This window comes from Pristiophorus japonicus, chromosome 10, assembly GCF_044704955.1.
Source record: "Pristiophorus japonicus isolate sPriJap1 chromosome 10, sPriJap1.hap1, whole genome shotgun sequence".
NCBI classification, from domain to species: Eukaryota; Metazoa; Chordata; class Chondrichthyes; family Pristiophoridae; genus Pristiophorus; species Pristiophorus japonicus.
This window is the reverse complement of record NC_091986.1, coordinates 137,652,186-137,679,751: the sequence shown is the minus strand read 5'-3', so window position 1 is coordinate 137,679,751 and position 27,566 is coordinate 137,652,186. Positions and strand designations below refer to the sequence as shown.

At 43.8% G+C, this 27,566-nt stretch overlaps 1 protein-coding gene across 1 annotated transcript in view; it reads right to left on the bottom strand.

Moving 5' to 3' along the window:
- LOC139274808 (augurin-like) overlaps positions 1–27,566 on the bottom strand; it is a 99,143-nt gene that overhangs the window by 36,036 nt on the left and 35,541 nt on the right. The window contains exon 2 of the mRNA XM_070891500.1: positions 8,364–8,484. Within this exon, the coding sequence (XP_070747601.1) occupies positions 8,364–8,433 (70 nt within the window). The 5' untranslated portion in view covers positions 8,434–8,484. The remainder of the gene's footprint in view (positions 1–8,363; positions 8,485–27,566) is intronic.

Genomic DNA, 27,566 nt, shown 5'->3' with positions numbered 1-27,566 from the left:
CTGGTTCTCCCTTATCTATTTTATCAGTTACATCTTCAAAACACTTCAGTAGGTTTGTCAAACATTATTTTCCTTTCATAAATCCATGTTGATTTAACATAGAAACATAGAAAATAGGTGCAGGAGTAGGCCATTCGGCCCTTCGAGCCTGCACCACCATTCAATAAGATCATGGCTGATCCTTCACCTCAGTACCCCTTTCCCGCTTTCTCTCCATATCCCTTGATCCCTTTAGCCATAAGGGCCATATCTAACTCCCTCTTGAACACATCCAATGAACTGGCATCAACAACTCTCTGCGGCAGGGAATTCCACAGGTTAACAACTATCTGAGTGAAGAAGTTTCTCTTCATCTCAGTCCTAAATGGTCCTTTGCTTTATCCCGTTGATATTATCGAAATGTGCCGTTATCACATCCTTTATAATAGACTCCAGCATTTTCCCTACTACTGATGTCAGGCTAACCGGTCTGTAGTTCCCCGTTTTCTCTCTCCGTCCTTTTTTTAAATAGTGGGGTTACATTTGCCACCCTCCAATCTGCAGGAACTGTTCCATAATCTATAGAATTTTAGAAGATGACAACCAATGCATCTACTATTTCCATGACTACCTCTTTTAGTACTCTGGGATGCAGATCATCAGGCTCTGGGGATTTAACTGCCTTCAGTCCCATTAGTTTCTCCAGCACTATTTTCTTACTAATTATCATTTCCTTTAATTCCTCTTGCTCACTAGACCCTTGGTTCCCTAGCATTTCTGGGACGTTATTTGTGTCCTCTTCCATGAAGACAGAACCGAAGTATTTATTTAATTGTTTTGCTATTTCCTTGTTCCCCATTACAAATTCTCCTGTTTCTGTCTGTAAAGGACCTACATTTGTCTTCACTAATCTTTTTCTTTGAACGTACATACAACCTTTACAGTCAGTTTTTATGTTCCTTGCAAGTTTACTCTCATACTTTATTTTTCCCCTCTTAATCAAGCTCTTGGTCCTTTTTTGCTGAATTCTAATCTGCTCCCAATCCTCAAGCTTGCTACGTTTTCTGGCAACTTTGTATAACTCCTCTTTGGATCTAATACTATCCTTAATTTCTTTTGTTAGCCATGGTTGGGCCGCTTTTCCTTTTGTGTTTTTACGCCAGAAAGGAATGTAAATTGTTGCACTTCATGCATTCACTCCTTAAATATTAGCCATTGCCCATCCACCGTCATGTCTTTTAATGAATCTTCCCAATCTATCATACCCAATTCATTCCTCATACCTTCATAGTTTCCCTTGTTTAGATTTAGAACCCTAGTTTTGGATTAGACCACTTCACTTTCCATCTTAATAAGAAATTTAATCATGTTATGGTCACTCTTCCCTAAAGAACCCCGCACAACAAGACTGTTACTTAACCCCTTCTCATTGCACAATACCCAATCTAGGAAAGGCCTTTGACACTGTCAATTGCGAGGGTCGATGGAGCGTCCTCCTCCATTTCGGATGCCCCCAAAAGTTTATCACCATCCTCCGCCTGCTCCACGACGACATGCAGGCCATGATCCTTACCAACGGATCCATTATAGACCCAATCCAGGGTCAAACAGGGCTGCGTCATCGCCCCAACCCTCTTCTCAATCTTCCTCGCTGCCATGCTCCACCTCACAGTTGACAAGCTCCCCGCTGGAGTGGAATTGAACTACAGAACCAGTGGGAAGCTGTTTAACCTACACCATCTCCAGGTCAGATCCAAGACCACCCCAACCTCTGTCGTCGAGCTACAGTATGCGGATGATGCCTGCGTCTGCGCACATACAGAGGTTGAACTCCAGGACATAGTTGACGTATTTACTGAGGCGTACAAAAGCATGGGCCTTACGCTAAACATCAGTAAGACAAAGGTCCTCCACCAGCCTGTCCTCACCGCACAGCACTGTCTCCCAGTCATCAAGATCCACGGCGCGGCCCTGAACAATGTGGACCACTTCGCATATCTCGGGGGCCTCCTATCAACAAGAGCAGGCTTTGACAACGAGATCCAACACCGCCTCCAGTGCGCCAGTACAGCCATCGGCCGCCTGAGGAAAAGAAAGTTTGAAGACCAGACCCTCAAAACTGCCACCATGGTTTACAGAGCTGTAGAAATACCCGCCCTCCTGTATGGCTCAGAAACATGGACCATGTACAGTAGACACCTCAAGTCGCTGGAGAAATATCACCAACGATGTCGCCACAAGATCCTACAAATCTCCTGGGAAGACAGACACACCAATATTAGCATCCTCGACCAACATCCCCAGCATCGAAACATTGACCACACTTGATCAGCTCCACTGGACAGGCCATATAGTTCGCATGCCAGACACGAGACTCCCAAAGCAAGCGCTCTACTCGGAACTCCTTCACGGCAAATGAGCCAAAAGTGGGCAGCAGAAACGTTACAAGGACACCCTCAAAATCTCCCTGATAAAGTGCAACATCCCTACTGACACCTGGGAGACCCTGGCCAAAGATCGCCCTAAGTGGAGGAAGCGCATCCGGGAGGGCGCTGAGCACCTTGAGTCATCGCCGAGAGTGTGCAGAAATCAAGCGCAGGCAGTGGAAAGAGCATGTGGCAAACCAGTCCCACCCACCCCTTCCCTTAATGACTATCTGTCCCACCTGTGACAGAGACGATGGTTCTCGTATTGGACTGTACAGCTAACTAAGAACTCATGCTAAGAATGGAAGCAAGTCTTCCTCGATCCCAAGGGACTGCCCATGATGATGATACCATGCAAGTTATGTATAATGATGATTTGCTATGATTAACTTCTTCAATGAGGGAGAAGTGGACTACTGATGTAATAACAATAAAGCCACGTGCTCTGCACAGTTCTTTTCCGCAAGCCATGTTGTGCAGTTGTGTGTGTTTACTCTGTCTCAAGGTATCACAGGAACAATAACAAAAATCAAAACAAAATCTGCCACCTGGCAAGGCCAACTCTGTTAAGAGAAAACAGAAACAAGTCCAGAGAGGCCTAAGAATTTTTTCCTACAATGTACTCGGCAGTTTAAGCAATTATAATTGCCTTAGGCTTTCATCCATGCAGCTGAGGAATCAAAGTTTTGTACACTTCCCAGGAGAATGTAGACAAGCACAGGAGGGAAATTAAGTCAGTATCAGTAACCCAGCTATAGACAAGAAAGGCATCAATCCCAACCGATTGATGCCTTTCCAGTTAAATTTCTGATCAATGGTGACCCTATGGATATTGATGGTGGGGGTTTCGGTGATGGTAATATTGTTAAATGTTATGGGGCGATGGTTAGACTCTCGCTTGTTGGAGATAGTTGGAGAGCGTCTAAGAAAGTGTATCAGAAAGTGGGGTCAGAGTAGGGAAAAATGGTAAAAAGACAAAAATGAAAAGCTCTTTTTACCTGAATGCATGTAGCATTCGCAACAAGATAGATGAGTTGATGGCACAAATAGAAATAAATGGATATGATCTGATAGCCAATACAGAGACATGGTTGCAAGGGGATCAAGGCTGGGGATTGAATATTCAGGGGTATGAGACATTTTGGAAGCATAGGTGGAAAGGAAAATGAGGTGGGGTAGCTCTGTTAATAAAGGATGAGATCAGTGCAGTAGTGAGAAGTAATATTGGCTCAGAAGATCAAGATGTAGAATCAGTTTGGGTGGAGATAAGAAATAATAAGGGAAAAAAGTCACTGACAGGAGTAGTCCAAAGGTTCCCTTACACTATAGGACAGAGTATAAATCAAGAAATAATGAAGGCTTGCAAGAAAGGTACTGCAATAATCATGGGCAATTTTAATCTTCATATAGATTGGACAAATCAAATTGATAAAGGTAGCCTTCATGAAGAGTTCATAGAGTGTATTCAGGATGTTTTTTTGGAACAATATGTGTGGAACCAACCAGGAAGCAGCCTATTTTAGATCTGGTAATGTGTAATGAGTCAGGATTAATTAATGTTCTCATCGTAAAGGATCCTCTAGGGAAGAGTGATCATAGCATGTCAGAATTTCAAATTGGGTCTCAAACTAGTGCCCTGAACTTAAATAAATGCAATTCTAAAGGTATGAAGACAGAGTTGACTAATGTGGACTGGGAAAATAGATTCAAAGGTAAGAAGGTAGATAAGCAGTGGCAGACATTTAAGGAGATATTTCATAACTCTGAGCAAAAATATATTTGTGTGAGAAAGAAAAACTCTAAGAGAAGGGTGAACCATCTGTGGCTAACTAAGGAAGTAAAGGATGGTATCAAACTGAAAACAAAGGCATACAATTTTGTGAAGATTATTGTAGGCCAGAGGATTGGGATATTTTTAGAAACCAGCAAAGAACTAAAAAAATAATAAAGAGAGAGAAGATAGATTATGAACGTAAACTAGCAAGAAATATAAAAACAGACAGTAAGAGCTTCTACAGGTATATAAAAATGAAGGGCGTAGCTAAAGTAAACATTGGTTCCTTAGAGGATGGGACTGGAGAATTAATAATGGGAAATAGGGGAATGGTAGACTTTGAACAAATATTTTAAATTAGTCTTCATGGTAGAAAACACTAAAAGCATCCCAACAATAGATACTCGAGAGGTTATTAGGAGGGAAGAACTTAAAACAATTACTATCACTAGAGAAAAATGACTTGGCAACCTAAGGGAATAAAGGTGGACAAGTTCCCTAGACCTGATGGCTTGCATCCTAGGGTCTTAAAAGACGTGGCTGCAGAGATAGTGGATGCATTGGTTGTAATCTACCAAAATTCCCTGGATTCTGGAGAGGTCCCAGCAGATTGGAAAATCGCAAATTTAATGCCCTTAATAAAAAGAGAGGGAGACAGAAAGCAGGAAACTCTCGACCAGTTAACATAACCTGTCATTGGGAAAATGCTGGAGTCCATTATTAAGGAAGTAGTAGCAGGATATTTAGAAAATCATAATGCAGTCAAGCAGAATCATCATGGTTTTATGAAAGGGAAATCATGTTTGACAAATTTGCTGGAGTTCTTTGAGGATGTAACGAGCAGGGTGGATAAAGGGAAACCAGTAGATGTGGTTTATTTGGATTTCCAGAAGGCATTCGATAAGGTACCATATAAAAGGTTACTGCACAAGATAAGAGCTCATGATGTTGAGGGTAATATATTAGCACAGATAGAAGATTGGCTTACTAACAGAAAATAGAGAGTTGGAATTAATGGATCATTTTTAGGTTGGTAAACTGTAACTAGTGAGGTACAACAGGGATCAGTGCTGGGGCCTCAACTATTTACAATCTATATTAATAACTTGGATAAAGGGACAGAGTGCACTGAAGCCCAATTTGCTGATGATACAAAGATAGATAGGAAAGCAAGTTGTGAGGAGGACACAAAGAATCCGCAAATAGAATATAGACAGGTTAAGTGAGTATAATGTGGGAAAATGTGAGGTTATGCACTTTGGGAGAAAAAATAAAAAAGCAAATTATTTAAATGGAGAGAGATTACAAAATGCTGTTATCCAAAGGGATCTGGGGATCCTTGTACATGAAATACAAAAAGATAACATGCAGGTACATAAAGTAATTATGATTACTTGATCAGCTCCGCTGGGCAGGCCACATAGTTCGCATGCCAGACACGAGACTCCCAAAGCAAGTGCTCTACTTGGAACTCCTTCACGGCAAACGAGCTAAAGGTGGGCAGCAGAAACATTACAAGGACACCTTCAAAGCCTCCCTGATAAAGTGCAACATCCCCACTGATACCTGGGAGACCCTGGCCAAAGACCGCCCTAAGTGGAGGAAGCGCATCCGGGAGGGCACTGAGCACCTCGAGTCTCGTCGTTGAGAGCGTGCAAAAATCAAGCGCAGGCAGCGGAAAGAGCGTGCGGCAAACCAGTCCCACCCAGCCCTTCCCTCAACGACTATGTGCCCCACCTGTGACAGAGACTGTGGTTCTCATATTGGACTGTACAGCCACCTAAGAACTCATGTTAAGAGTGGAAGCAAGTCTTCCTTGATTCCGAGGGACTGCCTATGATGATGATAGGAAGGCAAATGGAATGTTGGCCTTTATTGCAAGGGGGATGGAGTGTAAAAGTAGGGAAGTCTTGCTACAACTGTACAGAGTATTGGCGAGACCACACTGGAGTACTGCATACTGTTTTGGTTTCCTTATTTAAGGAGCGATATACTTGCATTGAACGCAATTCAGAGAAGGTTCACTCGGTTGATATATGAGATGAAGGGTTGTCTTATGAAGAATGGTTGGGTCTATACTTATTGGAATTTAGAAGGATGAGAGGTGATCTTATTGAAACATATAAGATAATGAGGTGGCTCGACAGGTTAAATACAAAGAGGATGTTTCCCCTCATGGAGGAATCTAGAACTAGGCGGCATAGTTTCAGAATAAGACGTCATAGAAACATCTACAGCGCAGGAGGCCATTTCGACCCATCATGCCCACGCCGACCAACAGAGCCACACGGCCCACGGTCAGCAGCCCTGAAGATTACATATAAACCTATGAACAATGAATAATGGTGGAAAGGTAGCGAGCACCCGGCCTAACCAGTCCATCCCACACAACTGCGACACCCCTTGCACCGAAACATTCTACACTCCACCCCAACCGGAGCCTTGTGATCTCCTCGGAGAGGCAAAAAACAGATAAAAACCCAAGCCAATTGGGAAAAAAAAAATCTGGGAAAATTCCACTCCGACCCATCCAGGTGATCGAAGCTAGTCCAGGAGATCACCCTGGCCGTATTCGATTCCCTGCAGTACTTACCATTGTATCTGTGCCAGCCAACAAGAGGTTATCCAGTCTAATCCCACATACCCATTTAGTCACCCATTTAAAATGGAGATGATGAGGAATTTCTTCTCTGAGAGTCTGGAATCTGTGGAATTCTCTACCCCCGTGGAGGCTGGGTCATTGAATATATTTAAGGTGGAGAGAAACAGATGTTTGAGCGATATGGGAGTCAAGGGTTATGGGGAGCGGGCACGGAAGTGGTGTTGAGACCAAGATCAGATCAGCCATGATCTTATTGAATTCTGGGGCTGGCTCAAGGGGCCAAATGGCCTACTCCTGCTCCTATTTCTTATGTCGTTACTGTAGTGTATGGAGAAAGAGTCAGACTGAGCACTGTGAGTTCAAAGTAAAGTGTGACCTTAGTCTTTTATTGCAGGTCTCCAGAGTGCCTCTCCAACCTGTGAAGCCTCTTTATATACCTTTGCTCCCAAGGGATTATGGGATCCCTTGGGACTCCAGGGGCTGAGCCCTCTGGTGGCTGTACAGAGTAAATGCAAGTATACATATATAACAGTTACGTTTTTATAATCATGCTTGGCACTTGTGTTGCGCAAATGTTACTTGACATCTACATTAAAATAGCAGAGGAACGTTATACAGACACGTTAAGTTTTTGTCTGCTAATAACATCATCAATAATCTCTAGGCTTGTGAGGAGCTACATTGAAGTTTCATTGATGATCATTTTCTCTGAGCAATATTTCTAGAAAAAGCCTAAACATGTTATTGTAAAATGGTTTCAGCTTGAGTAATTTAAGACAGTGAAAAATCACAAAATAAATACAAACATTTTGAGCCATTTGAGCCACCAATTTTAATTTTGGGAGGTTTTATTTTAGATTCTCATCCAAGAGGGATGTTTAGTATCTGTCATTCTATTCACATTCAAATACTTACAAAATACTTGCATTGAAACCAAGTCAATAAAAATAGCTGAGAAAAAAAGTTAATCTCCAGTCATTCATATTTTCTTCGCATTTAAAACCAGCAAAGGCTTATATTTAGATTTGGCACTGCCAACTGTGAACTTATTCAACTTTGCACAGTTTATTTTTAATTAACTTCCTATTTTCAAATGAATGAGATTATTTTTTGAATGTGTGCTTCCAGTAGGGGGTTTTACTTAGTGTAGATACAAACCATCCAATCCGAGACAAATGAGAGTGAACACTCAGTCAAGCATTCAGGGTGGAAGTTGCAGCCAAAATTTGCTGGATTTCAAGATTGCTTTGGAACCCATGAGCTTTGAGTTCTCACAAACACCTTCATTTATTCTATTTGATAAAAAAATATACCAGTTAACTAAGCACTAATGTATGCATATTTGTTCCAAAATAATGGTGTGGCCCTCAAAATGATGAGTTGAAGATACTTTGTACATTATTAAATAGAATTTCAGCATTGATGGCTTTCTTCTATTGCAGGGATATGTAAATATGAAAAACACCTCTGATATACTGCGCAAATGTATTTCAAACTGCTGAAAAAAAATTCTTTGTGCAAAATAAAATGCAAGATATTGTACAAATTAAGTACCTAAAGAAGTTGAAATTCTTTTACCTACCTGGGAATGTGAAAGTCACCATAAGTACACAAAGAATCGCAAGAGAAAGTCGGAATAGTTGAAGAGACATTGCTTGCAGATGAAAGTTTTCTCAGTAGAATTATTGTGAAGACTCAGGTGGCTAAAGAGAACAAGAGAATAATAATAAGACACAGCAAACACTTATCCAGTTAGCTTTAGGCTGGGTGGGTGTTCAAACATTATTTGTGATAATATAACTTTCAACTCTAACAGAAAAGATTCTGCCATACCTTATATTTTAAGTATAACAAATTTAACTACACTATATAGCAAAATACAGTTAAAGAAATTTACAACCATGTCTTACAACCATGTAATGTTTTGTTGAATTCCTTGGCCTAGATCTATAAATATATTCCTTCTAAACCAAGATTATTAAAATGTTATGGGCTAAATGTACACTGCTGCACTGTGCATGAATGATATTTGTGCATATATAAGACAACACAATGTTATGGTTTACTTTGAACTACTACTTCAATGTAAACCGTGACAGAAAGACAAGGGAATATAGGTTCACAGTGGGATATGGTAAATTTAGGAATGGTGTGGAGGAAGAAACCTTGGGAAATATTTAATGAAGTTGGTTGCTGTAATGGAAAACTAGATTGACAAACTAGGATGAGCCAATTGGGTTTCCTTATTTTGCAGACTGACAGAAATGATGACAGGGTCATTTTCATGATTCTCAAAAGTGAAAAAAAAAGGTAAGATAATAACCATCTTCAGTAGCCTCTTGAAACTTTTGAAGAAAATTATCTTTGAAGTGCACCTTAAAAGTGTATCTTTTAAATGCACCTTATCCTGAAGCCACAGTCTTGTAAGCACTGAAATATTAATAGGAACGGACACTTCTTGAATTGGGTACACAACCATTTGTCCCAGTTCTACTGTAGACAGGCTCCAAATGCTATAGATTACTGAGCTACTCATTTATCCAAAATGCAATATGTAGTTGATGAAATAAACTGCCAATAACATTGCAGGAATGAACACAATTGAAAATATGATTTCAGAAAATTAAATTTTGTTAGTGGAATGGAAAAAAATAAAACATTCATGACATACCTGCAATAATTATCCTTTAAAGCTTCATTAGTGTAATATATAGTGCCATCTAGTGGACTACTGCTCCATCTAGTGGACTACTGTGGTAATATTGGTAATGCAGCCATTGCTGTTTACAAGTATAAAGCATCAGGTGACAAGTCAGCTGACAAGTTCCTAAGTAAACAGCCATCTTGTCAAGGCTGTGTGTTTGTGATGTAGTAAAGAATATATCACATTGGCGATGAAGGATAGGATTCCTGGATACCCTAGCTGAAATTTTTGTTGGTGGATAATTCTAGCCAAACAGAGAGACTGGCGAGGTCCTTTGTTTGCAGAACAGCTAAAAATCCAAGGTAAATTATAAGCACACTTGGGTTGGGGTAAAAAGGACACTTCTCTCGTTCAAGGTGGACTATCTGATATAGTTAATCGACACCTGCCCATCTCTCACTGTATATCGACCACGGAAGTAAACAAACGAAATCCCAGTCGTGGAACCTCCGAAATACAAGAGTTTTCAAGCACAATTTATACAGGTTTTGGAGAGCAGCTATCCTCCTACAAAATCATCGATGGGTCTATTGCTATCAGCAAAGTTACATTGATTTGTCGACTCATCTCAGACGGGCTCTGAGTGGTACATGCAACTGACCATCTCTCAGCATTATTTTGTTCCATTTTGCCCTCTACCCCAGTCCTATCCTATGCCTAGGGTGGTTGAACTGACTTCTTTAAGAAAAGCAAAAGGATGAAGAGATACACGTCATCAGGAGCACAAGTGTATTTAACAGTGATTCGAAAAGTATCATCCAAGTAGATGTTGCAGTAACCAAGATACCCATGGAAATCGACATTGGTGCATCCGTGAGCTATATCTCAACAAATTGTACGATTTCCCATTGGAGAAATCCAAGGTAGAGCTGTGAGGCTACTTAGGAGAGAACATTTTGTGGTAGGTCGTATCACCGTACCAGTGAAATACGAGGATCAATTTCAGAGCTTGGTAGTGGCAGGAGACAAGTCTGCCTTATTAGGAAGAAATTGGTTGGGATCACTGAAGCTGGATTGGAATGAGATTTTTCGTGTTGAAATGAGATTTGCATCAAAGGATGTCATCAGGAAGTATCCAAAGGTGTTCTGTGAAACAGGCAGTCTGATTCCAAGTCTTCAAGGCGAGTGTCAGGGTACAGAAGGACGCTAGATCGGTTTACTACAAGCCACGTCCCGTACCATATGCACTCAAGGAGAAAGTTGAGCAAGAACTCAAAAGACTAGAGACTGAGAACATTATCTCTAAGATAGATCTCTGTAATGGGCTACACCCATTGTTGTTGTACCTAAGTCATGTGTTAAGGTAAGGTTGTGTGGTGATTATAAAGTAACCAAGTTCTCGAGGGTAATCTCCCCAATACATTGCCAAATGTAGAAGAGTTGTTTACAACACTGACAGGTGGTTAGATCTTCTCAAAGTTGGATCTTACAAATGCCTACTTACAACTTGAACTAGATGAGGAGTCCAAGTCATGCTTGACTATAAATACTGATCTAGGCCTATATCAATTTAATAGGCTATCGTTTGGAGTGCCTTACGCCCCCACCATCTTCCAAGGGGTGATGAACCAGATTTTGCAAGGCATTGAAGGGTAGTATGTTATTTAGATGACATACTCGTTTCAGCACCAAACAGGCAAATCTATAATAACGTATCGAATGAAGTGCTCAAACGGCTAGAGAAGCACAGAGTACGAGTGACTGCTCACAAGTGGGAGTTATTTCAAAACTCAGTGGAGTATTTAGGGCACAGAGTAGACAAAGGTGGTTTACATCCAACCAAGGGAAAGCTAGATGCAATCAGAAATGCTCCCACTCCCAAGAATGCAACTGAACTTTGATCATTTTTGGGTCTTTTGAACTATTATGAGAAGTTCCTACCAAAGTTGACTACGGTATTATATCCACTGAATGCGCTGTTGAAAAAGCAGGTCCATTGGAAGTGGTCAGAAGAATGCGATGCAGTATTCAAGGAGTGTAGAAGCCAGTTGGTAAAGAGAACCATGTTCATTAACTATGATGGATCTAAAAGAGAATCATGATAGAGGTAGAGTAAGAGAGAGAAGTGTGAAATGAACTCAGAATGAGAGTGAAGAACCATCACCATAAATGGTCAAAATGGTTACCAGGAAGAGTAGTGAAGATATGTGGTCCTCACACATATTTGATCAAGATGTTTGATCATGGACAGGTTAGATTTGTTCACATTAATCATATTTTACCTACAGATGTAGAAAGATTTGAAAGTTGGAATGATTCGATTATTTCTGACTCATCAGATAGTCTTATTACAAGTACAGTACCAGTAGCATATCCTACATCAAATGTACTAGAAACATGTCCAAGTGAAGGTCAGAATTTAAGTCTGAGTCCGAGTCAGGCAGACAGACAGTCTGAAGTTTTAGAGAGTTCAAATGGAAATCAAGGGCATCCCTTGGAGGAAAACTTTCCTCAGGATCAGCCTAGAATGAGTCTAAGTTCGACACCATGTTTGGAAGGTTCTATTCAAGAGTGAAGGTATCCTCTTCGAAACAGAAAACCAATGATTAAGTTTGATTTGTAAATATGGCAAAGTATGTCCATATCTTTTGTTATGTGTAAACATGCAAGTTATGTATGATGATTGTTTGTTACAATTATTTCTTCATTAAGGAAAGAGAAGTGTAATATATAGTTCCATCGAGTGGACTACTGCTGTAATGCTGGTAATGCAGCCATTGCTGTTTACAAGAATAAAGCATCAGGTGACAGGTCACCTGACAAGTTCCTGAGTTAACATCCATCTTGTGAAAGCTGTGTGTTTGTGATGTGGTAAAGAATATATCACAGTTAGCAATCCACTTAAATGGTGCAAATGTCAAATGGTTTGTTCATCAGTTGTCGATTGCACAATTGCCTTTCAAAATATCTCAACAAACTCACTAATGTCCTTTCGGGAAGGAAATCTGCTGTCCTTACCTGGTCTGGCCTACATGTGACTCCAGACCCACAGCAATGTGGTTGACTCTTAACTGCCCTCTGAAAAGGCCTAGCAAGCCACTCAGTTGCATCAAACCGCTACAAAGAAGAATACTAAGAAAAAGAATAAAACCAAATGGAAGACCCGGCATCAACCTAGGCACCGGACACGACAATGGCACACCTAGCCCAGTTGACCCTGCAACATCCTCTTCACTATCATTTGGGGACCTATGCTAAATTGGGAGAGCTGCCCCACAGACTAGTCAAGCAACAGCCTGACATAGTCATACTCACAGAATCAGACCCTTCAGCCAATATCCCAGACTCCTCAATCACCATCCCATTGGCAGGACAGACCCACCAAAGGTGGCAGCACAGTGGTATACAATTAGGAGGGAGTGGCCCTGGGAGCCCTCAACATTGACTCTAGATCCCTTGAAGTCCCATGGCATCAGGTCAAACATGGGCAAGGAAACCTCCTGCTGATTACACCTACCGCTATCCCTCAGCTGATGGATCAGTACTCATCCATGTTGAACACCACTTGGAAGAAACATTGAGGGTACAGAACATACTCTGGGTGGGCGATTTCAATGTCCATCACCAAGAGTGGCTCGGTAGCACCACTACAGACTGAGCTGGCCGAGTCCTGAAGGACATAGCTGCCAGACTCGGCAAGTGAAAAGAGAACCAACATGAAGGAAAAATTGAATTGATCTCGTCCACACCAATCTATCTGTTCATGACAGTGTTGGTAGGAGCAAACACCGCACAGTCCTTATGGAGACGAAGTCCCATCTTCACACTGAAGACACTCTCCATCGTGTTGTGTGGCACTACCACCATGCTAAATGGGATAGATTCAGGAAAGATCTAGCAGCTCAAATCTGGTGCTGTGGGCCATCAACAGAATTGTATTCCACCATCTTCAACCTCATGGCTCAGCATATTCCTCACTCTACCATTACCATCAAACCAGGGGACCAACCCTGGTTCAATGAAGAGTGTGGAAGAGCACGCCAGGAGCAGCACCTGGTGTACCTAAACATAAGGTGCCAACCTGGGGAAGTTACAACACAGGACTACATATATGCTAAAAAGTGGAAGCAGCATGTTATAAACAGAGCTAAGCGATCCCACAACCAACTGATCAGATCAATGCTCTGCAGTACTGCCACATCCAGTCGTGAATGGTGGTGGACAATTAAACAACTAATGGGAGGAGGAGGCTCCATGAATATTCCCATCTGGAATGATGGCGGAGCCCAGCACGTGAGTGCAAAAGATAAGGCTGAGATGTTTGAAACCATCTGCAGCCACAAATGCTGAGTGGATGATCCATATCGGCCTCCTCCCAAGGTCCTCACCATCACAGAAGTCAGTCTTCAGCCAATTCTATTCACTCCATGTGCTATGAAGAAATGACTGAACACACTGGATACAAGAAAAGCTATGGACCCTGAAAATATCCCGGCCGTCGTGTTGACGGCTTGTGCTCCAGAATTAGCCGTGCCTCTAGCCAAGCTGTTCCAGTACAGCTACAACATTGGCATCTACCCAACAATGGAAAACTGCCCAGGTATGTCCTGTCATCAAAAAGCAGGACAAATCCAATTCAGCAAATTACCATCCCATCAGTCTACTCTCAATCATCAGCAAACGATGAAAGGTCCCAGCGAGAGTATAATTAAGCAACACTTATTCAACCAATAACCTGCTCACTGATAATCAGTTCGGGTTCTACCAGGACCTAATCTCCTGATTACTCCCACATGCTAGTGAGTACAGAAATAGAAGGATAGAGCAGATGAAAGGAGTATAGGGTGTCATGTATGTAACCACAATGTAACACCACTGTATTACTGTATACACTCAACCTAGATGCACACCTTGACCACAAGGGGTGAACTTATGGGAGACACTCCTTACCTGATCACACAGGTATAAAAAGGGAGGTCCCATGCAGGTTCATCGTCTTTGGATTCCTGTGAATAAAGAGTTAAGGTCACAGAGTGGCCTTGTCCCCAGAAGGTGCCTCGTGTTGTTCATACTGTAGAATAAGGAATTTACATTGGCGACGAGAAATGGGAATTCGTGACCCACGAGAATGGCCACTGGTAGCACAGAGGAATGGTACTGTGTTGGGGAAGACTTGGATGATTTTGTCGAGAGGCTTCAGCAAAGCTTTGTTACGAAAGAATGGCTGGGGGATGCAGTGGCCGACAAGTGAAGGGCTCATCTTTTGACCAGCTGCGGACCAAAGACTTACGCGCTCATGAAGGATTTACTAGCACCCGAAAAGCTGGCGGAGAAAACCTTTAAAGAACTCAGCAAATTGATCGGGGAGCACCTCAAACCAGCGAGTAGCATACACATGGCCCGACACAGATTCTACACCCACCGACGTCGTGAAGGACAGAGCATACTGGACTTCGTAGCAGACTTCCGGCGTTTGGCCAGCCTCTAAGTCCACAGACGCCTGCAGGGGGGAGATACTAAGGGACTTCTTTATCGAGGGCATCGGTCATGCGGGAATTTTCCGCAAAGTAATTGAAACCAAGGATTTGACCTTGGAAGCGGCGGCGTTGATGGCTCAAACTTTCATGGCGGGAGAGGAAGAGACGAAAATAATATACGCGCGCAATTCTGCCTCTAACGCGGTGATGGATCAGGGAGTCAACATCATCAATGTGACTCAGAGTCCCGCAAGCAGGGGCAGTCTGACACTCCCCAAGCAGCAATAGACCTCAGAGTAGGACTTCAACAGAGACAATGGCAGGCTGAACGGACATTCACGCCATCACAGTGGACAATGCGGCCCGGGATGGGGTCATTGACACCCACCAATAGGGTACTTAAGAGCAGTCAAAGGGACAGTCAGCATGGAATGCCTGGCCATAGTCCCTTTGTTCCCAACAATAGAAATTTTAACTCATGCTGGAGGTGTGGGGGAAAATACTCAGCTAGATCTTGCAGATTTCAATAGTTTGTCTGCAGGAATTGCAATCTCAGTTTCCACTAAGCTCGAATGTGCAGGAAGTCTGCTACCAGACTAATATATGAGGTGGATGGACCAGAAGAGGGTTCTTTGAGGCAGGATGACTTTTGGGACAAATTGATGGACGCTGAGGTTCAGTGGGTCCATGTGGCGAATATTCACAGTTCATACACCAAAATGCCACCAATGATGATGAGGGTTTTATTAAACGGTATACCAGTATGCATGGAACTGGACACTGGGGCCAGCCAGTCACTCATGGGCATTCAGCAAATTGAGAAGCTATGGCCACTTAAAGCCAGTAGACCCAAATTAGCACGTATTGAGACACAATTACGGACTTACACTAAAGAAATCATTCCGCTGCTAGGCAGTGCAATGTTGGCTGTCACACACAATGGATCAGTGAATTGGTTGCCGCTCTGGATTGTCCCGGGCAATGGTCCCGCACTGTTGGGGAGGAGCTGGTTAGCCGAGATGAACTGGAAATGGAGGGATGTTCACGCAATGTTATCTGTGGAGCGAAATTCGTGCTCACTATTCCTACAACAATTCGATTCACTATTCCAACCTGGCATCGGGACTTTCAAAAGCACTAAAGTAGTGATACACATCACCCCGGACGCCAGGCCAGTGCACCACAAAGCCAGAGCGGTGCCGTATGTGATGCGGGAAAAGATCGAGAGCGAATTGGACCGGCTGTTGAGAGAGGGCATCATCTCGCCTGTTGAATTCAGCGACTGGGCGGGCCCCATCATTCCCGTCCTAAAAGCGGATGGCTCTGTCAGGATCTGTGGCGAATACAAGGCCACTATCAATCGGGTGTCCCTACAAGATCAATACCCACTCCCAAGAGCGGAGGACCTCTTCGCCACACTGGCAGGCGGCAAGCTGTTCACCAAGTTGGACCTCACTTCAGCCTATATGACCCAGGAACTGGCCGACGAATCTAAACTACTGACCACCATCACTACGCACAAGGGACTGTTCGTTTATAACAGGTGCCTGTTTGGCAATCGATCAGCGGCCGCGATTTTTCAATGAAACATGGAAAGCCTGCTTAAATCCATTCCTGGAACGATCATATTCTAGAACGACATCCTCATCATGGATCGAGACACAGAGGAACACCTCCATAACCTGGAGGATGTGCCACGCTGACTGGAATGGGTAGGCCTGCGACTCAAGAAGTCTAAACGTGTGTTTTTAGCTCCTGAGGTTGAGTTTCTGGGCAGTAGGGTTGCTGCAGATGGGATTCGGCCCACCAAATTCAAAACAGAGGCGATTCGACGAGCACCCAGGCCCTGCAACACATCGGAGTTGCGTTCATTCCTGGGACTGTTGAACTATTTCGGGAACTTTCTGCTGAACTTGAGTACGCTGTTGGAGCCGCTACACGTGCTCCTGCGTAAAGATTGCGATTGGTTTTGGGGGGACTGTCATGAACGGGCTTTTGATCGGGCACGAAACCTACTTTGTTCAAACAAGTTGTTGGCCCTGTACGACCCCTGTAAAAAGTTGGTTCTGACATATGATGCATCATCCTATGGGGTTGGGTGCGTGTTGCAGCAGGGCAATGCTGAGGGTCAACTACAACCTGTGGCTTATGCCTCTAGGTCGCTCTCTCAAGCAGAACGGGGATATGGGATGGTCGAGAAGGAAGCTCTTGCATGTGTCTATGGTGTAACAAAAATGCATCAGTACCTCTTCGGTAGGAAGTTTGAATTAGAGACGGACCACAAGCCATTAACATCCCTGTTGTCAGACAGCAAGGCTGTCAATGCCAACGCATCAGCGATGGGCTCTCACGCTGGCTGCTTATGACTACTCCATCCGGCACCGGCCCGGCACTGAAAATTGCGCTGACGCGCTCAGCAGGCTTCCACTGGCCACCACTGAGGGGGCAGCGGAGCAAAGCGCTAAGATGGTCATGGCTGTCGATGCCTTTGACAGTGCAGGCTCCCCCATCACAGCCCACCAGATCAAAATCTGGACAAACAGAGATCCCCTCCTATCCCTGATTAATAAATGTGTCCTGACTGGCGATTGGGCGCCCGCACACGGAGCATGCCCTAAGGAGGTCAGACCGTTCCACCGATGGATGGATGAGTTCTCCATCGAAGCCGACTGCCTACTATGGGGCAGCCGGGTAGTTATGCCCCAGAAGGGCAAGGAGGCATTCATCAGGGAACTCCACAGCTAGCACCCAGGCATTGTGCTGATGAAGGCCATTGCCTGGTTACACGTTTGGTGGCCTGGAATTGATTCAGACCTGGAACACTGTGTTTGCAGGTGCACGACGTGTGCCCAGCTAGGTAATGCCCCCAGGGAGGCCCCGCTCAGCCCGTGGCCCTGGCCCACCAGGCCATGGTCATACATTCATGTTGACTATGCGGTCCCGTTCATGGGTACGATGTTCCTCATTGTGGTAGATGCGTACTCGAAATGGATCGAGTGCATCATTCTGAATTCATGCACATCATCCACCACCGTGGAATGCCTACGTGCGATCTTTGCAACCCATGGCTTGCCGGATATCCTGGTTAGTGATAATGGCCCATGTTTCGCAAGCTACGAATTCCGAGAGCTTATGTCGGGCAATGGCATCAACCACGTCAGGACTGCGCCGTTCAAGCCGGCCTCCAATGGCCAGGCGGAACGTGCGGTCCAAATCATTAAGCAAGGTATGCTCAGGATTCAAGAACCCTCCCTACAGTGCCGTCTATTGTGCCTCCTGCTAGCCTATAGATCCCGACCGCACTTGCTCATGGGGGTCCCGCCCGCAGAGCTACTAATGAAACGGACACTCAAAACTCGGTTGTCCCTCATTCACCCAGTCCTGACCGACATAGTTGAGGGCAAGCGCAAGTCACAAAACGAGTACCATGACCGTAATTCGAGGAGGAGATGTATGGAAATAAATGATCCTGTATTCGTCCTCAATCACGCCATGGGGCCCAAATTGTTTGAGGGCACTGTAATTGAGAAAGAGGGGAATAAGGTCATCGTGGTAAAACTCAACAATGGTCAGATATGCCGCAAGCATCTGGATCAAGTAAAAAAAAAAGGTTCAGCATCGACATGGAGGAACCTGAAGAAGACTATGAGGTGGAGTTCACAACACCACCAGTGAATGAGCAACAACAGTAATCACCACAGGTGACAGACACTCACGTCAGTGTCCAACAACCAGAGCCCCAACTGCGACGCTCCACGAGGGAGCGTATACTACCTGAAAGACTAAACCTATGATCCCAATAAGACTTTGGGGTGGGGAGGGGGAGGTGATGTCATGTATGTAACCACAATGTAACACCACTGTATTACTATGTACACTCAACCTAGATGCACACCTTGACCACAAGGGGTGAACTTGTGGGAGACACTCCTTACCTGATCACACAGGTATAAAAAGGGAGGTCCCACGAAGGGTCATCGTCTTTGGAGTCCTGTGAATAAAGAGTTAAGGTCACAGAGTGACCTTGTCCCCAGAATGTGCCTCGTGTGGTTTCATACTGTAGAGTAAGGACTTTACATAGGGAATAAGGCTGATGAGCTGAGAACACAGATGGACACTTGGGAGTATGATATTATAGCTATTACTGAGACATGGCTGAAAGAAGGGTGGGTTGGCAGCTCAACATTCCTAGTTACTGGGTTTTCAGACAGGATAGAGAGGGGGATAAAAAAGGAAGGGGAGGTCGCAGTATTGATTAAAGAAACAATTACAGCTGTGAGGAAGGATGATATATGTTAGAAGAATCATCAAATGAGGCCTTATGGGTTGAATTGAAGAACAGAAAAGGGGTGATAATACTGCTGGCAGTGTACTGTCGACCTCCAAACAATCAGAGGGAGATAGAAGAGCAAATATGTAGTCAAGTTTCTGAGAAGTGCAAAAACTATAGGGCAGTAATTGTAGGGAATTTCAACTACCCTAATATTAACTGGAATAAAATTAGTGTAAAAGATACAGAGAGTGCAGAATTCCTAAAATGCATTTGGTAGATCTTTTTTTAGACAGTATGTAGCAAGCCCAACAAGAGAGGGGCAGTTCTGGACTTAGTTTTAGGGGATGAAGCTGGCCAGGTGGAAGAGGTATCAGTGGGAGAGCATTTTAGTGATAGTGATCATAATTCAATTAGATTTAGGGTAGTTATGGAAAAGGACAAAGATAGACTGGGAATAGAAGTTCTCAATTGGGGAAAAGCCAATTGTGGTGAGTCGAGATGGGATTTAGCCAAAATGGACTGGAAACAGCTACTCGAAGGTAAATCAGTGTCAGAGCAGTGGGAGGCATTCAAGGAGGAGATCCTGAGGGTTCAGAGCAAAGTATGTTCCCTTAAAGAAAAAGGGTGGGACTAACAAACCTAGAGCCCCCTGGATGTCAAGGAAAGTACAGGGTAGGATAAAGAAAAAAAAGGGAGGCTTATGACAGATACCGAGGGCTCAATACTGCAGAAACTCTAAAGTATAGAAAGTGCAGGGGTGCAATTAAAAAGGTAATTAGGAAAGCAAAGAGAGATCGTAAAACATTTTCAAATAAAATCAAGGAAAACCCAAAGATGTTTTAAAAATACATAAAGAGCAAGAGGATAACTAAAGAAAGCATAGGGCCTATTAGAGACCATAAAAGTAATGTGTGTGTGGAGGCAGAAGATGTGGATATGATTCTTTATGAATACCTTGTGTCTGTTTTCATACAAGAGAGGGGCGATGCAAACCTTGCAATCAGGGAGGAAGAGTGTGAAATATTAGATGAAATAAACAGTGAGAGAGGAAGTATAAAGGGGTTTAGCAGCTTTGAAAGTGGAGATATCCTGAGACCCGGATGAAATGTATCCCAGGCTGTTAGGTAACTTCAATGGTATGAGACATGAATTGGCTAGGATAGACTGGCGAATGATAATTAAAGGGTTGGCCATGGATAGGCAATGGCAGACATTTAAAGATCACATGGATGAACTTCAACAATTGTACATCCCTGTCTGGCGTCAAAATAAAACAGGGAAGGTGGATCAACGGTGGCTAACAAGGGAAATTAAGGATAGTGTTAAATCCAAGGAAGAGACATATAAATTGGCCAGAAAAAGCAGCAAACCTGAGGACTGGGAGAAATTTAGAATTCAGCAGAGGAGGACAAAGGGTTTAATTAGGAGGGGGGAAATAGAGTATGAGAGTAAGCTTGCAGGGAACATAAAAACTGACTACAAAAGCCTCTATAGATATGTGAAGAGAAAAAGATTAGTGAAGACAAATGTAGGTCCCTTGCAGTCAGAATCTGGTGAATTTATAATGGGGAACAAAGAAATGGCAGATCAATTGAACAAATACTTTGGTTCTGTCTTCACTAAGGAAGACACAAATAACCTTCCAGAAATACTAGGGGACCGAGGGTCTAGCAAGAAGGAACAACTGAAGGAAATCCTTATTAGTCAGGAAATTGTGTTAAGGAAATTGATGGGATTGAAGGCCTATAAATCCCCAGGGCCTGACAGTCTGTATCCCAGAGTACTTAAGGAAGCGGCCCTAGAAATAGTGGATGCATTGGTGGGCATTTGCCAACATTCTATAGACTTTGGATCAGTTCCTATGGATTGGAGGGTAGCTAATGTAATCCCACTTTTTAAAAAGAAGGAGGGAGAGAGAAAACAGGGAATTATAGACTGGTTAGCCTGACATCGGTAGTGGGGAAAATATTGGAATCAATTACTAAAGATGTAATAGCAGCGCATTTGGAAAGCAGTACAGGATCGGTCCAAGTCAGCATGGATTTATGAAAGTGAAATCATGCTTAACAAATCTTCTAGAATTTTTTAAGGATGTAACTAGTAGAGTGGACAAGGGAGAACCAGTGGATGTGGTGTATTTGGACATTCATAAAGGCTTTTGACAAGGTCTCATACAAGAGATTAATGTGCAAAATTAAAGCACATGGTATTGGGGGTAATGTATTGACGTGGATAGAGAACTGGTTGGCAGACAGGAAGCAAAGATTAGGAATAAACGGGTCCTTTTCAGAATGGCAGGAATTGACTAGTGGGATACTGCAAGGTTTAGTGCTGGGACCCCAGCTATTTACAATATACATTAATGATTTAGATGAAGGAATTGAATGTAATGTCTCCAAGTTTACAGATGACACTAAGCTGGGTGGCAGTGTGAGCTGTGAGGAGGATGCTAAAAGGCTACAGGGTGACTTGGACAGGTTAGATGTTTGAAGAATGATCCCGATGTTGGGGAAGTCCAGAACCAGGGGTCACAGTCTAAGGATAATGGGTATGCCATTTAGGACCGAGATGAGGAAAACCTTCTTCACTCAGAGAATTGTGAACCTGTGGAATTCTCTACCACAGAACGTTGTTGAGGCCAGTTCATTAGATATATTCAAAAGGGAGTTAGATGTGGCCCATAAGGCTAAAGGGATCAAGGGGTATGGAGAGAAAGCAGAAATGGGGTACTGAAGTTGCATGGTCAGCCATGATCATATTGAATGGTGGTGCAGGCTCAAAGGGCCGAATGGCCTACTCCTGCACCTATTTTATATGTTTCTATATTTCTAGGAAAAGCAAAAAAAGAAATAGCAGAGGCTCTGACCATCATCTTCCAATCCTCTCTGGCTACAGCAGTGGTGTCAGAGAACTGGTGGACTGCTAACATTGTACCTTTGTTTAAAAAGGGAGAAAGGGAGAGACCGAGTAATTACAGGCCAGTCAGCCTAACCTCGGTGGTTGGAAACTTATTGGAAAAAATCCTGAGGGACAGGATATATCTTCATTTAGAAATACATGGATTAATCAAGGCCAGTCAGCATGGATTTGTTAAGGGAAGGTCGTGTCTGACTAACTTGATTGAATTTTCTGAGGAGGTAACAAGGAGGGTTGTTTGATGTAGTGTATATGGATTTTAGCAAGGCTTTTGATAAGTTCCCACATGGCAGACTGGTCACAAAAGTAAAAGCCCTTTGGGATCCAGGGCAAAGTGACAAGTTGGATCCAAAATTGGCTCAGAGACAGTAAGCAAACGGTAATGGTTGATGGGTGCTTTTGTCACTGAAGGTGTTTCCAGTGGGGTTCTGCAGGGCTCAATACTAGGTCCCTTGCTTTTTGTGGTATCTATCAATGATTTAGACTTGAATGTAGGGGCTATGATTAAGAAGTTTGCAAATGATACTAAAATCGACTGTGTGGTTGATAATGAAGAAGAAAGCTGTAGACTGCAGGAAGATTTCAATTAATTGGTCAGGTGGACAGAACAGTGGCAAATGGAATTCAATCCGGAAAAGTGTGAGATAATGCATTTGGGGAGGTCTAACAAGGCAAGGGCATACACATTAAATGGTAGAACACTTAACAGTGTAGATGAACAAAGACCTTGGAATGCATGTCCACAGATCTCTGAAGGTAGTAGGCTAGGAGATAAGGTGGTTAAGAAGGCATACAGAATAATTGCCTTTATTAGCCGAGGAATAGAATACAAGAGTAGGGAGGTTATGCTCTAACTGTATGAAAGACTAGTTAGGCCACAGCTAGAGTACTGCGTGCAGTTCTGGTCACCACATTACAGGACAGAATTGATTGCATTAGAGAGGGTACAGAGGTGATTTAAGAGGATGTTGCCTGGACTGGAGAATTTTAGCTATGATGTAAGATTGGATAGGCTGTTTTTTTTTCTTTGGAACAGAGGAGGCTGAGTGTATAAAATTATGAGGGACCTAGATAAAGTCCATAGGAAGGATCTATTTCCCTTAGCAGAGGGGTCAACAACCAGGGGGCATACATTTACAATAATTGTAGGAGCTTTAGAGTGGATTTGAGGGAAAATTTCTTCACCCAGAGAGTGGTGGGGGTCTGGAACTGACTGCCTGAAAGGGTGGCAGAGGCAAAACCCTCACCACATTTAAATAGTACTTGGATGTGCACTTGAAGTGCCGTAACCTACTGGGCTAAGGACCAAAAGCTGGAAAGTGGGCTTAGGCTGGATAGCTCTTTGTCGGCCGGCGCAGACATGATGGGCCGAAAAGACCTCCTTCCGTGCTGTAAATTTCTATTCTATGACCATTTGGCTCCAGACCTAATTACTGTCTTGGTCCAAACATGGAAAAAAAACACTAAATTCCAGAGGTGAGGCGAGAGTGACTGCTACGACTTCAAGGCAGCATTTGACCGAATGTGGCATCAACGTGCCCTAGTGAAATTGAAGTAAATGGGAATCAAGGGGAAAACTCTCCACCAGCTGGAGTCATACCTAGCACAAAGGAAGAAGGCTGTGGTTGTTGGAGATCAACCATCTCAGCCCCAGGACATCGCTGCAGGCGCTCCTAAGGGCAGTAACCTAGGCCCAATCATCATCAGTTGCTTCATCAATGAACTTTCCTTCACCATAAGGTCAGAAGTGGGGATGTTCGCTGATGATTACATAGTGTTCAGTTCCATTAGCAACTCTTTAGAAAATGAATCAGTCTGGGTGAAGAAATTTCCCTTCAAATCCACTCTAAACCTCCTACCAATTACTGTAAATGTATGCCCCCTGGTTGTTGACCCCTCTGCTAAGGGAAACAGGTCCTTCCTATGGACTTTATCTAGGCCCCTCATAATTTTATACACTCAGCCTCCTCTGTTCCAAAGAAAAAAAACAGCCTATCCTACCCAAGCAACGGCCATCTCCAACAAAAGAGAGTTTAACCACTGCCCCTTGACATTCAACAGCATTATCATCGCTGAATCCCCCACCATCAACATCCTGGGGGTCACCATTGACCAGAAACTTAACTGGACCAGCCACATAAATACTGTGGCTACAAGAGCAGGCCAGAGGCTGGGTATTCTGTGGCAAGTGCCCCACCTCCTTACTTCCCAAAACCGTTCTACAATTTACAAGACACAAATCAGGAGTGTGATAAAATACTCTTCACTTGCCTGGATGAGTGCAGCTCCAACAACAATCAAGCAGCTCAATGCCACCCAGGACAAAGCAGCCCACTTGAGTGACACCCCATCCACCACCTTAAACATTCACTCTCTCCACCACCAGAACATCGTGGCTACAGTATTTACCATCTACAAGATGGACTACGGTAAGGCTTCTTCGGCAGCATCTTCCAAGCCCGCAACCTCTACCGCTTAGAAAGACAAGGGCAGCAGGCGCATGGGAACACCATCACCTCCAAGTTCCCTTCCAAATCTCATACCATTCTGACTTGGAAATATTCACTGTTCCTTTATTGTTACTGGATCAAAATCCTAGAACTCCCTCCTAACATAGAAAATAGGTGCAGGAGCAGGCCATTCGGCCCTTCGAGTCTGGACCGCCATTCAATATGATCATGGCTGATCATTCAACCTCAGTACCCCACCCCAGCCTTCTCTCTATACCCCCTGATCCCTTTAGCTGTAAGGGTCACATCTAACTCCCTTCTGAATATGTCCAACGAACTGGACTGAACAACTTTCTGTGGCAGAGAATTCCACAGGTTCACAACTCCCTGGGTGAAAAAGTTTCTCCTCATCTCGCTCCTTAGACTGTGTCCCCTGGTTCTGGACTACCCCAACATCGGGAACATTCTTCCTGCATCTAACTTGTCCAGTCCCGTCAGAATTTTATACGTTTCTATGAGGTCCACTCTCATTCTTCTAAATTCCAGTGAGTATAAGCCTAGCCGAGCCAATCTTTCCTCATATGTCAGTCCCGCCATCCCGGGAATCAGTCTGGTGAACCTTCGCTGCACTCCCTCAATAGCAAGCACGTCCTTCCTCAGATTAGGAGACCTAAACTGCATACAATACTCAAGGTGTGGTCTCACCAAGGCCCTGTACAACTGCAGCAAGACCTCCCTGCTCCTATACTCAAATCCCCTAGCTCTGAAGGCCAGCATGCCATTTGCCTTCTTCATCGCCTTAAAAAAGGAGGGAGAGAGAAAACAGGGAATTATAGACCGGTCAGCCTGACCTCAGTAGTGGGTAAAGTGATGGAATCAATTATTAAGGATGTCATAGCAGTGCATCTGGAAAATGGTGACATGATAGGTCCAAGTCAGCATGGATTTGTGAAAGGGAAATCATGCTTGACAAATCTTCTGGAATTTTTTGAGGATGTTTCCAGTAAAGTGGACAAGGGAGAACCAGTTGATGTGGTATATTTGGACTTTCAGAAGGCTTTCGACAAGGTCCCACACAAGAGATTAATGTGCAAAGTTAAAGCACATGGGATTGGGGGTAGTGTGCTGACGTGGATTGAGAACTGGTTGTCAGACAGGAAGCAAAGAGTAGGAGTAAACGGGTACTTTTCAGAATGGCAGGCAGTGACTAGTGGAGTGCCGCAAGGTTCTGTGCTGGGGCCCCAGCTGTTTACATTGTACATTAATGATTTAGACGAGGGGGTTAAATGCAGTATCTCCAAATTTGCGGATGATACTAAGTTGGGTGGCAGTGTGAGCTGCGAGGAGGATGCTATTAGGCTGCAGAGTGACTTGGATAGGTTAGGTGAGTGGGCAAATGCATGGCAGATGAAGTATAATGTGGATAAATGTGAGGTTATCCACTTTGGTGGTAAAAACAGAGAGACAGACTATTATCTGAATGGTGACAGATTAGGAAAAGGGAAGGTGCAACGAGACCTGGGTGTCATGGTACATCAGTCATTGAAGGTTGGCATGCAGGTACAGCAGGCGGTTAAGAAAGCAAATGGCATGTTGGCCTTCATAGCGAGGGGATTTGAATACAGGGGCAGGGAGGTGTTGCTACAGTTGTACAGGGCCTTGGTGAGGCCACACCTGGAGTATTGTGTACAGTTTTGGTCTCCTAACTTGAGGAAGGACATTCTTGCTATTGAGGGAGTGCAGCGAAGGTTCACCAGACTGATTCCCGGGATGGCGGGACTGACCTATCAAGAAAGATTGGATCAATTGGGATTGTATTCACTGGAGTTCAGAAGAATGAGAGGGGACCTCATAGAAACGTTTAAAATTCTGACGGGTTTAGACAGGTTAGATGCAGAAAGAATGTTCCCAATGTTGGGGAAGTCCAGAACCAGGGGTCACAGTCTGAGGATAAGGGGTAAGCCATTTAGGACCGAGATGAGGAGAAACTTCTTCACCCAGAGAGTGGTGAACCTGTGGAATTCTCTACCACAGAAAGTAGTTGAGGCCAATTCACTAAATATATTCAAAAGGGAGTTAGATGAAGTCCTTACTACTCGGGGGATCAAGGGTTATGGCGAGAAAGCAGGAAGGGGGTACTGAAGTTTCATGTTCAGCCATGAACTCATTGAATGGCGGTGCAGGCTAGAAGGGCTGAATGGCCTGCTCCTGCACCTATTTTCTATGTTTCTATGTTTCTATGTACCTGCATGCCTACCTTCAATGATTGATGTACCATGACACCCAGGTCTCGTTGCACCTCCCCCTTTACTAATCTATCACCATTCAGATAATAATCTGCCTTCCTGTTTTTGCCACCAAAGTGGATAAACTCACATTTATCCACATTATACTGTATCTGCCATGGATTTGCCCAATCACCTAACCTGTCCAAGTCCCCCTGCAGCCTCTTAGCTTCCTCCTCGCAGCTCGCACTGCCACCCAGCTTAGTGTTATCTGCAAACTTGGAGATATTACATTCAATTCCTTCGTCTAAATCATGAATATATATTGTAAATAACTGGGGTCCCAGCACTGAACCCTGCGGCACCCCACTAGTCACTGCCTGCCATTCTGAAAAGGACCTGTTTATTCCCACTCTTTGCTTCCTGTCTGCCAACCATTTCTCTATCCATGTCAATACATTACCCCTAATACCATGTGCCTTAATTTTGCACACTAATCTATTGTCTGGGACCTTGTCAAAAGCCTTTTGAAAGTCCAATTACACCACATCTACTGGTTCTCCCTTATCCACTCTACTAGTTACACCCTCAAAAAACTCTAGAAGATTTGTCAAGCATGATTTCACTTTCATAAATCCATGCTGAATTGGACCGATCCTGTCACTGCTTTCCAAATGTGCTGCTATTAAGCTTTAATAATTGACTCCAGCATTTTCCCCACCACCGATGTCAGGCTAACTGGTCTATAATTCCGTTTTCTCTCTCCCTCCTTTCTAAAAAGTGGGGTTACATTAGCTATC